General features: G+C 39.1%; 3 protein-coding genes across 5 annotated transcripts in view; 1 reads left to right on the top strand and 2 right to left on the bottom strand.

Moving 5' to 3' along the window:
* rab3da (RAB3D, member RAS oncogene family, a) overlaps positions 1 to 786 on the bottom strand; it is a 9,728-nt gene extending 8,942 nt beyond the window's left edge. Inside the window, exon 1 of the mRNA XM_023400897.2 lies at positions 635 to 786. The gene's annotated coding sequence lies outside the window, so the exon portion shown is untranslated. The remainder of the gene's footprint in view (positions 1 to 634) is intronic.
* Positions 787 to 1,858: 1,072 nt separating this feature from the next.
* pld6 (phospholipase D family, member 6) lies at positions 1,859 to 7,029 on the bottom strand. 3 transcript variants are annotated; one of them, XM_023400907.2, is made up of 4 exons: positions 6,894 to 7,029; positions 5,677 to 5,849; positions 4,978 to 5,207; positions 1,859 to 2,905 (listed from the first exon to the last, which is right to left on the bottom strand). In XM_023400907.2, the coding sequence occupies exons 1-4, from the start codon at positions 6,963 to 6,965 to the stop codon at positions 2,637 to 2,639; spliced, it is 744 nt and encodes a 247-aa protein (XP_023256675.1). In that variant the 5' UTR covers positions 6,966 to 7,029; the 3' UTR covers positions 1,859 to 2,636. The 3 variants fall into 3 exon arrangements, with proteins under 3 accessions (XP_023256675.1, XP_023256676.1, XP_023256677.1); XM_023400908.2 differs by lacking the exon at positions 6,894 to 7,029 and adding an exon at positions 6,374 to 6,556; XM_023400909.2 differs by lacking the exon at positions 6,894 to 7,029 and adding an exon at positions 6,474 to 6,556.
* Positions 7,027 to 10,003, top strand: LOC111650957 (transcription elongation factor 1 homolog). The gene is made up of 3 exons (XM_023400910.2): positions 7,027 to 7,165; positions 7,279 to 7,349; positions 8,866 to 10,003. The coding sequence occupies exons 1-3, from the start codon at positions 7,050 to 7,052 to the stop codon at positions 8,928 to 8,930; spliced, it is 252 nt and encodes an 83-aa protein (XP_023256678.1). The 5' UTR covers positions 7,027 to 7,049; the 3' UTR covers positions 8,931 to 10,003.
* Positions 10,004 to 11,185: the final 1,182 nt, after the last annotated feature.

Raw genomic sequence — 11,185 nt, 5'->3', positions numbered from 1 at the left:
CCCCCCCCCCCCCCCTTCTCCTTTTTCAGAGAGGCTGAGCTGAGTCCTACTCCTCCCTGATTGCTGAGATGTCTCTGGAGACCAGCTCAGCATTACCACATCCAAGGCCATAAAGAGGAAAAGAGGAGCTGGCAGGCATGCCGCTGAACACACTCAGCAAAACACCAGTATCCACGCATGCGCCTCAACATCTAGTATAGAAACACCTCAACACTTATGTGTGGAGGTTTATGCCACTGGATGCATTTACTTTAGCAGGAGACAAAACAGGTCCTCTGGCACTAAAGCGACCGCCTCATAGTACAAAATGTAACTGAAAGTATAGTTGAAGTTAGACTTCATGGAAGTGGAGTGTGCACTTCCGAAGACCAGGCTACTGTTTATATGAGGACACATGGGCTCGTGGTACTTGTTGACACTTTCTCTACCACAATTAATGTAATTGTAAATGTGCACACCGGCTTAATATGCTACAAACACAAAGATAAAAGTTCATATTCTGAGCCCTTTGCTGACACTGTATTAACAGTTAGCCTAATTTGCCTACACCGCCCTACCATACGGTAACTCACCTACAACCTGATGACACTTAAACAAACCGCTCTGCCTTTACAGAGAAATGTTTATTTCTTACCTTGAATAATGTCTTTCTTCTTCGTCCGTCCTTCCCGCGGTCTTCCTCTATCTGAAAGCCGATGGATGTGCGCTGGTGTCGGGCGCTCCTCTTCAGGCGCTCCGATCCCGGATTTCCAGACTGTGCATGTGCCGTCACTGGGATATCCACCGTTTAACCACAGTCAAGCCAAACAGAGTATATATAGCATACTTCCGGTATAGACTTTCAATATAAAACCACGATTGCTCGAGGACTTTCGGGATACTTCACAAATACGGAAGTGTAAAACATTAACAATGTTGTCATTGTTTTCATCTGCGCAGTATATTGCAGTACTGTATGTACTTTAGAATCAATATTTGTTTAATGGCAATACGCAGGGCTGCAGCAACTGATTATTTTATGTATTGTTTAAATGATTGATTATTGTGATCAATTGATTAATCAATGAAACCCGAGAAAATGGAAGAGTGCCTATCTGCATTTCCCTGGGCAAAATTAGTGTATTCACATTGGGTATATCTGATTAACAATCCAAAACCCCACAGATTGCAATACCATGAAACAGAAAAAGCCTAAACAATCAATTGTCAGAATTATTGATGTCGATTGACCAATTGATTTTTTTGCACTAATCGTTACAGAACAATTAATATGGTACAAACCTGACTCATTCTGCATGACCAATTGTCCTGCTGATCTTTTAAAGTAAAAAATAATCACATTTCCGGTATTATCCTGTCCGTCGCTGGCTGCTTGACACAGTTTCAGTAGTAAACTTAAGTCGGGCCTGATGGAGTGTGTGTTGAATGGCGCAGGCATTACGCACTGGTTACGCACCCGAACTCATGACCTCTCAGTTAAATTGGTCACTTCTGTGCCGTGGATAAAATACAGCAGCTGATTCGCAAAGTCTAAAATCCCCATTTAGTACGCTTCTCTTCAAGATGTAAACTGCTGAAATATTACAAGTCATAAGTCAGACAAACCAGTTCTGGGCTTTATCAACAAGCTTCGGCCTGACTGTGAGCAATGCAGAGAGTCATGCAACCAGTCACATTAATCATGTCCCAACCAGATCAACTCTAGTTGTGTCTGCAAACCACAAAAGATTGTATTGTTAAACACTGCGAATACCTCTGTGCTGTGAGGCATCTCTGCGAATATGAAACACAGTACATCATGTTGGAGCAGGAGAAAAACCACAGCCGTGAGGCAATGATGCAATAGACCTGTTCAAACTGCAGCGTGAGAGAGTTTTTATTGGTACTTGGCAACCTATAGTCCCTGAGATCGCAGTAGCACACCCTAAACAATATACTGGATTTTTACAGCCAGTGTAATTTCGAGTTATACTGTGCACAACGTGAACTGTGGAAAGGTATTAAACTCAAGCTCCTAACTAGCATACATATTCCCCTTAGTTCTGAGAGGGAAAAATCACATAATAGATTATTCATCATGTAATGACCATGAAGAAACAAGATCAATTTGGTCACTAGTGGAAATCTTTGAATAAAACAACTGTAATTAAACACTGTCAACCTGTGACAATATATAAAAACACAAACTTGAATTTAGGAATGTAAGAAATATTCTCACCTAACAAAAACAAGACAATTTCTCTTTTAAACCAGCCCAACCCTATGTTGTGGATATTATCCTAGTGTTATGTCTGCCAAGCTGTACAACTACTGCAGCACTTCAACAGGAGTGTTTTTGTACATAGTAAAATAAAACAAATACAAAGATGAAACACATAAACCAGACTCCTTCTTATAAATCAGTCTCTTTCAAAATCAGAGCTGTTCTCTTAGAAATATTGAAAAAACATGCCTTAAAACTCCAGTCATGTTGTACAGTAACATCTTCTCTTTAACATGAACAAGTCTTCCAAAACTTAAAGTAACAGAGCCTCTTCACAGTATAAAAAAAAACAAAAAAAAACAAAAAAAAACAGATCCTAGAGGCAGTTTCTGGCCAAGCTAATTGTAGAGCTTTTAGATGCACACCTTCTACCTCAAAGCTCTCTCAGGAGCTCTGACTGAGCAGGTTTTTGGTCAATTGATCGGTGGTATCGAGCTGGATCACTGTCCACCCATAACCTGTGGAACTCCTTGATGAAAGGTTGCACTAGCTCTGGCTCTTCAGTGATAACGATGTTCTCCATGTTGCTCTGCACTGCTGTCAGCGTCCAGTTGAGGGAGCCGGTGATGAGGAGCCGATGGTCCATCACTGCAAACTTGTGATGCATGTACACAGAGCCCACGCCACACCGCACACAGATCCCTGGGGAGCAGAATGAAGACAGGGAGGACAGTGAAGAATGAGGGAAAATTCTTCAATGCTTCATACAGTGTATGTGTGGTGATCCAATCCAGTCCTACTGTGAAATTCTGGGTAGTGCACAAAGCGAATCAATGAGAATTTCTGCAGGTTAAATAGTATGTAAGGTTCTTTGAGTTGAGTGGAATACAATACATAAAGGAAAACAGTGGAGTTAAATGATTATTCAAGGATCAGGAATGAATATTCCTGTACTTCAGTCCCAAGTCCACTTTAAATTTAAAACAGAATTTCGAAATGGACCATACTGGCACATGTGGCCTGAGGAGTTGTAAAATGGAAGAGTGATACAGGTAGAACAAATTGAAACCTCTGCCCTTTCACCACATAGACTATTCAACCTCACTGTAACATCATTGCATCAACAGCTCAGCGCTTAACATTTTAAGGTCACATGAGTGTTTTCATACTCTCCATAAGATCATAAGACACTTTTCTCTTATCCAGTCCGAGCAAAGGAAAGCCTTTGGGTGGAAAAACTGGCAAAATTATGGAAAACACAAAAGCTGGGAGGAAGCTATCAAAATCTGACAAACAATTTTACACTTTAGGCCTTCATATTTATTTAATTTGTTATGTGTATGTTTATTCTGATAATTTTTATTAATCTGTTGTGCCACAAAATAAATAAAATCTATAAATCAAAGTCATTTTTTAATGAAAATGCTTTCAGCCTCTTAAACCCCCCAAATTGTGTATTTACCCTTATTGTCGCGTACTGCAACGTGTGGAACAAAAATAAAATTTAGGTTACAAAATAATAACAGCAGTAGCTATTTTACATAAATCAAGTATAGAAATTAAAAATAATAATGTTGTTATAATATAATGGTACGGATACTTAATTTGATATTATTTTGGTACAGAAGCAGAACGGAAACATAGACACAAGCATTACTTTAGTAAAGGATCTGATTTCAGTTTGCAGAGATCAGTGGTTTTAAAATTGGACTACATACCAAAACAAACAGAGAGATTAGATATGCAAGTTCTCTCTCGAAAGGTTAAGTGCATGCTCATTTAAAAGAAAAGGAAAAAACAATTATAGGAAACGTGTTAGATTTTCTGAGCATTTCTCTTCCTAGGAACATGACCCCTACAAAGAACTAATTGCTCTGTGTAAATGCCTTTTTGGCTCCATGAAATCTTGTTATTAGACAGCTCAAAATGAAGACAGCCAGAAATGATGAGAAAGAGTAAATGCAACTGGAAATAAAATTATAATGTCTTTCCAGTTTTTACCCCAGATGCCCCTTTATGATCATTTATGATCATTTTCAGAGCCTGTGCACAAATGTGAACTGAAGGAAATGTTTCATAAACAAACTCTGGACAACCCCAAGCAGTGTGGTTGGTTTAGCGCCAGTCACACTCAGCTATTTGATTATGAAATGTTTCTGCAGAACAATGACTAAATACAAAAGATACAGTAGAAGAGCTGATTCTCCCTTGTGTCAGAGGCTTGCGGTCAAAACACGCGCGCAGGCGCGCGTGCACACACACACACTTTGAGAAACACTTTGCCTAATGACATTTGTTGTCTGGTTGCCAATTTCTTACTTACTTAATTCTTACTTAACAACATACACTAAAAGTAATTTATTAAATGCAGAGAGGGCTGAGAGAAAGTGAGACAGTGTGAGCCAGACACGTGACACAAAATCTTTCGGTGCTTTCAGAGCGTGATTACTCTGACTCATAGGAGGGCTTGTAGTGGCGACGTCCATTCACCCAGACACTTCCTATCATCACTCTATTCACTACTAAGGAACCCTGTGAGACTTAATGACAGTGACACTGGTAGTTCGAGAACACAGAGTGAGCACCTTTTGTTGAGTAAGACCCAAGTCATGCTTCCCATATTTCAATTAATATTTGTCCATAATAATCCCACATAGGTTGGTGTGACTTGTTTTTTTTCAATAAATAATATCTCTATAGGACCTAAACATGAACACACGAAGACAAATGTACCTCACAAAGATTCAAAAATTAAATGGATCTGTTACTCTTACCAGACTTGCGGAGGATCCCTATCTGAGAGCCAGTGATGGCGGTATAGTCCTTGTCAGTGAGGACTCTGATGATAATGCCCTTTCTATGCAGGGCTAGTATAGCCCTGCACAGATCCATGTTCGAAAAGGCAAAAACACACAAATCCAGAGAGGATGTAGCAGATAGGAGGTGGTGGAGAAGACGGGCGAAAGAGGTCTCTATACCATGAGGCAACGAACAGAAACAGGAACTGGAGGACCAGAAAACAAGAAAGAAAACAAAACTGTGTTATCTAAACAGTCTTTACTTAACATCTTTCATGCTGCCTTCTTCTTATGTGTTGCATCTTTCACTGAGCTTCTCTAGAAACTGAAAAGACATATTGTGTGGTTTAAATAACTCAAATTGGAAAAAAAGTGTTGTGAAGTTGGTTGTTGAATTCAAGTACCATCAATGATCTTTCGTTTAATCAAGGTCTGGTTTTTTGGCTTAATTTTATCTGGAGAAATAACTTCAGTACACTGGTCCTGCTGAGTAAAATGCAGCGGGGATTAAGAATGGTAAATGCGCAGACTAAATCCACTTACTGAAAGTATCTGGGGGCTGAGAATTTATTTTGCATTAGTGGCCATTATGACAAAAAAAACTGTACAGTGATACAGAGGTAATACTATCCTTTTTCTTCCTTTTACTCAATACAGTGCTTATGTCTCACTCACTGAGGTGAAGAGGGACGGAAGAAGTGCTCCACACAGGTCATTTCTGAAGGGAAGAAGAGGACCTCATTCAGGGTTCTCTCAGGCCTGCGGCGACGAAGGAACCAGGCAAGCAGCTCCAGAGAGAGGGCCACCACCCCCAGGCCAACCACCTTCACGGTCCACATCACTGATATCTTCAACAGAACAATACTAAAGTAATGCACGTAATAAGCGTGGTACAATGCAAATATAAGTGCTTTGGGGAGTTTTGTCTTACATGATCATGGGTATTTTCATAGCAGTCTCATGCAAAAGTATGATTACACCGTTTTGTCTGTGTGTTCTGTACTGCTGAAAGAAATCTATTGATTGATTAGTCAAGCTTCTCAATCTTAAAGATTTGCTGCTTTTTTCTGGATTCTATCATTTCAAACTTTATATCACTGTGTTGTAATCTGTTTGAAGATTGAAAAGCATTTGTCACTATTTTCTGACATTTCACAGACCGGTTTAACTGTTGAGCAGAATAGCTCACTTCATTTGTTAACCAAGCTAAGCTAACATGACTCGATGTAAATTCCAGTTAAATTTACATTGTTCAACCAATGCGTTCTTGTTCCAAGACGCTGGTGATTTGTAAGTTAAAATACAATATAAACGTCGAACATTGATGAAAGAAGACATTCTGCGACACAAATACTATGTGAAATAAACGAACCTGCCGATATGTATCAAAAGTTGACACCTGAACATTTCCAGGGTGGAAGGAGCGTGCAAAAACAGCAAACTTTGGAGTCTTTTCATCACCATTATCTTACCTGCGATAGCTTCTATCGCCACCACGCGGGAATAGGCTGTGTCAGACGCATAGGTCAGAGTCTCTTTCGTCACTGCCAATCATATTAACTGACATGTCAGACAGCCAATGGCTGGCCGCAATCCGCACACTGTCCTCCAATCACTTAACGCGTACTGTTACCGGTGCCGGGTCTTAAGGAACCCTTTTCCTCATTACTGCAACGTGTGTTTTCTACAACCAAAGGTAAACAAGATTAAAGTTTTTTTACTTAACACTTACGATATGTTTAGTAACTAAAGCTAGTCGAAGCAGAATCAAAGACGCTTTCTTACTCGAGTCTATTTAACTCTGTTTTAACACTGTTTTTTTCTATTGTGAGGCGATTTATGTTACACTGGGGATCAACAACAAACATGCTAACGTTAGCATGCTAACTTACCAACAATTTGGTGCAGCAGACTAGAGTTGTTTTCCACTCAACTATGCTCACATATTTTCTCTTTAGTGGCATTCACCCATCGCTCCTGCTCTCCTTGATAAAGTTCCATGATTCTTGTCTCTATCATACAGAGACTTGTGATTCAGTTGGTGTGCAATGGGTCGCCGCAAGTCCAAAAGAAAGCCTCCTCCTAAGAAGAAGATGACAGGGGATCTGGACAGTCAGTTCACCTGTCCGTTCTGCAACCACGAGAAGTCATGTGACGTAAAAATGTAATTAGCCGAATAATATATACACATATATATATCAATACAATGGTAAAGTTTAATTTGTTGATTTCTGAGCTAACTGTTGCCAACTTTTCTTTTGTTTGTCCTGTGGACAGGGAGAGGAGCAGAAATACGGGGATAATATCATGCACAGTCTGCTTGGAGGAGTTCCAGACCCCCATCACCTGTATCCTTATTCATGGATGAATTTACATCGCTATCTTTCTAGGAAATTAAACATTAGTGACACAATTGCAGAATATGTTGAAAACCTTATCTTAAAAAATAACTTTAACTTTCTAGGCATGCAAGATAATTCTTAATCTTGGAAACAGTTAGTCTGACAAAATAATCTCAGCTCAAGGTCCACTCACTAGGTTTTTTACAAGCTTCCAATAGTCGTCATGCAGGTGGATCAGTTGAAATCATGTAATTTCAAAGTGGCTTGGTCACTTTACATGTCCGGTACACAACTATTTTCTCAATCTCACGTTCACTTTAATTGAAGCCCGAATGCTGGGCAGACTCCAGTGTGCCTTTCATGTTTGAGTGAGATGTCCAGTCAGCTCTGGCAGATTCACAGGCCAGAGTTCACCTGCGTTCAACTTTAACCAAAGCAGATGCACTCCTGTGGTCAATAGAGACACTGATGCACTATGTTTGGAAATAGGGAAGTTAATTTTCTAGTGTGGTTTATCATTATGTTTAGTACATTGTCACACTGACAGACTACAAATTATAGCATTGCTCTCAAACGTTGTTTACTGTCTGTGATCGCTCTGGTCAATCTTTATTACCTGCATCAGAATTGTGAAATCACTTCTTACTTTTTCAGGGCTGAGTGCTGGTAAATTTTGTTGAATGTAATATAACCATGCTTTTAGGCTTTGACATCAGATGTGAATGGCCCTCTTGAGCTCTCTCACCCCAGAATCCTTGTCATGACTTTGACCACTTCCAAGTTGAAGGTGTGACTAGTTTTTGGTCTGGTGTTCACAGACAGTTGACATTGTCTATTTCTGGAGACAACTGAGTCTCTGAGTTTCACTGAGGTAAATGTTCAGCCTTGGGAAACCATGCAGCAAAATGGCAGAAGAAAGGTCAAGGAGGCCATTCACATCTGAAACCAAATACCATCTTTGAACAGAGACCAGGCTTGTGGTTTCTCCTCCATGTACATATACATATACAAACTCCCTTCAGTATTGACAGAAATAAGATGTGGTTGGAATGTCAGGAAAAAAATAGTAAGTGGACCTTGAATTAATACTGTATTGTCAAACAATTTTATTAGCACTGAACAACTGCTGCTCCTATGAAGCCTTGATATCCTGTCATTGTATATGACTCACTGAAGATATTATTTTATTAAATGGATGAAGTGCTCAAATTTGATAAGTTTCGACATTTGAAGAAAGATTAAAGAAATATGTTAGTGGAACAGAAGCTAGCTTGGAAAGGGAGCAGAACTTTGACTTTAAAAATGGTAATCACTTGATCATACTTCTGATAAATGATATGACATAGATTCAGAATGTGATTCACACTAGGGATCACTGCTCACCTCCAGTGTAATAAACAACAGCTTTCCTGGGAAACAGTCACTTTACTCTTCTGTATTGATTTTTTTTATCATGCATTAATCTAAACTCTTATTCTTAAGCAAGGGAATCTTTTTTTATCCTTAATCCGTTACTGCTCAGATCTGTCGGAGCCAGTTGATGTGTACAGTGATTGGATAGATGCATGTGAAGCAGCCAATCAGTAGCCCTCATGTAGTTGGATGCCTCTCAGGAACAGGATGAGGATGTGGTTGGTGGGTCTGGGCCCATTAGGATCAAGCTGGTCGGAGGTTTCCGAATCATTTATTATTCACACGTTTCTGTATGGTCACTTGAAATTTACACCTGTGTGAATCATCACAAACAGGCTCCGAATTGTTCCTTTCGAGTTCTCCCCTTTGTGAGTAAAGTTTCCACCCACAACTGTAGTCTTTACTCTTGAGATTTATTTCATTATTTGTTACTTGCAGTGTATCCTAATTTATCCTCACACATTGAGCAGGCCTTTCTTTTTTTGATTATTTAGGATGGATTTCAAAGAACCTTTGGATACGGTGTAGACAAGCCTTTGAATAATAGTTGATGTTGAAGATTGCAAAATAATATCCTGTTTTCTTATTTGTTTTTAATTTTGGTTTCTTATGTTTTGTTCACTGGGCAAATGTAATTGTAATTGTGATCTCTGCATTTTAATATGAAACCAGAAACATTAATTTACAGAGACTCATTCTCTATCATACAGTGTCTGACACTAGCAACACAATGTAGTTAGAGAGGAAAATTTTCAGATTTTTCATCAAATCTCACCTAAACACAGCATAGTTCATAGTTGAAATATGTATATTCCTCATCCTCAGTCCTAAGGTAGCATTGATGTTCTGGGTTTTGTTCACAGTCATAACTATCCACAGATATTCTTATCCTCATGGAGACAGTTGTGTCACAGCATTAGGTCATTCCACTGGAGAGAGGAACGGAAATCTGTAAGATTTATGCTTTGCTGCTAAGTTCACAAGTTTTGAATTGTTCTTAATCCATTCAGTTTTTCAGGTGATCGTATAGTTTTAGCTTACATGTTTAAGAAATAAAAACAAATCAAAAAGTACAAAGATCTTTGTTATTAAGCGCATGTGTACAAAATATTGTACTCTTATCCTGGAATTGAGCTGTAATACTGATATTTTCCTATGCAATGGCCGAAAAGAAGAATAAAACTGATTTTTAAATACAACGAATTTGAAAAGTGTGATCTTGAAAATAAAGCAGCAATAAGACTTGATACCAGTTAGTTTTGGTTGGTTTTCATTTTATTGTATAATGAAGTAAATGTACTGTATTTTGATAATATGATAAAGCAGATGTTTAATTTGTTACACAAAGAAATCCTGTTGCGCTGAGCAAAAGATGACACACTTTGGATTTCTGTATTCTTTGTGATCAAGATGTAATTGTCTGTCCTTGAGTTGGTGTAGCTGAATGTAATAGTCCTAGGTTTTTCTTTTTAAAATGTGGAAAGCAAAGGAGGTGATTATATCTTACGTGACATAAATGTCCTTATAGTACTGAGCACCACCAGCTGGTGACAAATGGAGGGACAACCTCAGAGTAAAGATAATACAGTTGGGATTTAGATGACTTGACAAAGAATCTGAGATTTAATAAAAGAAAAGGTAGAACATTCATATTCACAGATACTTTTACACGCCCTAAGTTCTGGAACAGGCTTAAATTATGAACTCTGAGTGTAGTATAGATTTAATAATAAAAGTTGAATGAGGTGAAAGAACAGACTCAATTTTCAAAGGGGGGCTTTTATTTGACTTTGTCTTAATGGCATCAACAATAAAAGCTAGTTATTTGTACTGTTCCACTGTTCCAGTTTTGATTTATCACTATACAGAGGTATTGTCAGCTATGAACATGCTTTTTGATTAAATCCTACTACATGGGACACCCTCAGCTGGTGAATCTATAGACAGCCACAAAAATACATTTTTTTTTTTTTTTTATAATCACAGCACTTAAATTCTGAGGTGTCAAAGACACTGGTACTACCTATTTCAAAATAAAACGTCTCAGGGCACAGCTTCTGAGCTACTCTCCTGTGGCATCTGTGACCGTGACACATTTTTAGGAGTCCAGTATCCATTCATCCCCACAGAGCACAGGATGTAGCAGATCACAAATGAAAGAAGACACAGTGTAGCGAGGCTGTGCACCAGGCAGCGCTGAGTGATAATAGATGAGATGTGGAGTGCCTGCCTGGGCTCTCCACCCAGGAAGAGTGTGTCCGTGCATGCGCGCACTGCACTGTGTATTGTGTTTGATGATGGACCCCAGCTGGAGAGGTATTGACGACGCCTTATGAAACATGCTGGAAGATGATTACAATGGAGAATGATTATCACTTAGTCTCTCCTCTGTCTCTGCGCGTCCCATCCCACGCCCTCCCCCTCTCTTC

This window comes from Seriola lalandi, unplaced genomic scaffold (genome assembly GCF_002814215.2).
Source record: "Seriola lalandi dorsalis isolate HSWRI2012SDOR001 ecotype SW California unplaced genomic scaffold, Sedor1 jcf7180002053069, whole genome shotgun sequence".
NCBI classification, from domain to species: domain Eukaryota; kingdom Metazoa; phylum Chordata; class Actinopteri; order Carangiformes; family Carangidae; genus Seriola; species Seriola lalandi.
This window is presented reverse-complemented; position numbering and strand designations above follow the sequence as displayed.

Excerpts from the sequence above, each read along its gene's own strand:
- pld6 (XM_023400907.2), bottom strand. The coding sequence starts at position 6,965 with ATGCCACTAAAGAGAAAATATGTGAGCATAGTTGAGTGGAAAACAACT. Across the intron at positions 5,850-6,893 it reads TCTGCTGCACCAAATTGTTG|ATATCAGTGATGTGGACCGT; the intron begins GTAAGTTAGCAT and ends GTTCTGTTGAAG. Across the intron at positions 5,208-5,676 it reads TTCCGTCCCTCTTCACCTCA|TTCCTGTTTCTGTTCGTTGC; the intron begins GTGAGTGAGACA and ends CTGGTCCTCCAG.
- LOC111650957 (XM_023400910.2), top strand. The coding sequence starts at position 7,050 with ATGGGTCGCCGCAAGTCCAAAAGAAAGCCTCCTCCTAAGAAGAAGATG. Across the intron at positions 7,166-7,278 it reads AAGTCATGTGACGTAAAAAT|GGAGAGGAGCAGAAATACGG; the intron begins GTAATTAGCCGA and ends TCCTGTGGACAG. Across the intron at positions 7,350-8,865 it reads GTTCCAGACCCCCATCACCT|ATCTGTCGGAGCCAGTTGAT; the intron begins GTATCCTTATTC and ends GTTACTGCTCAG.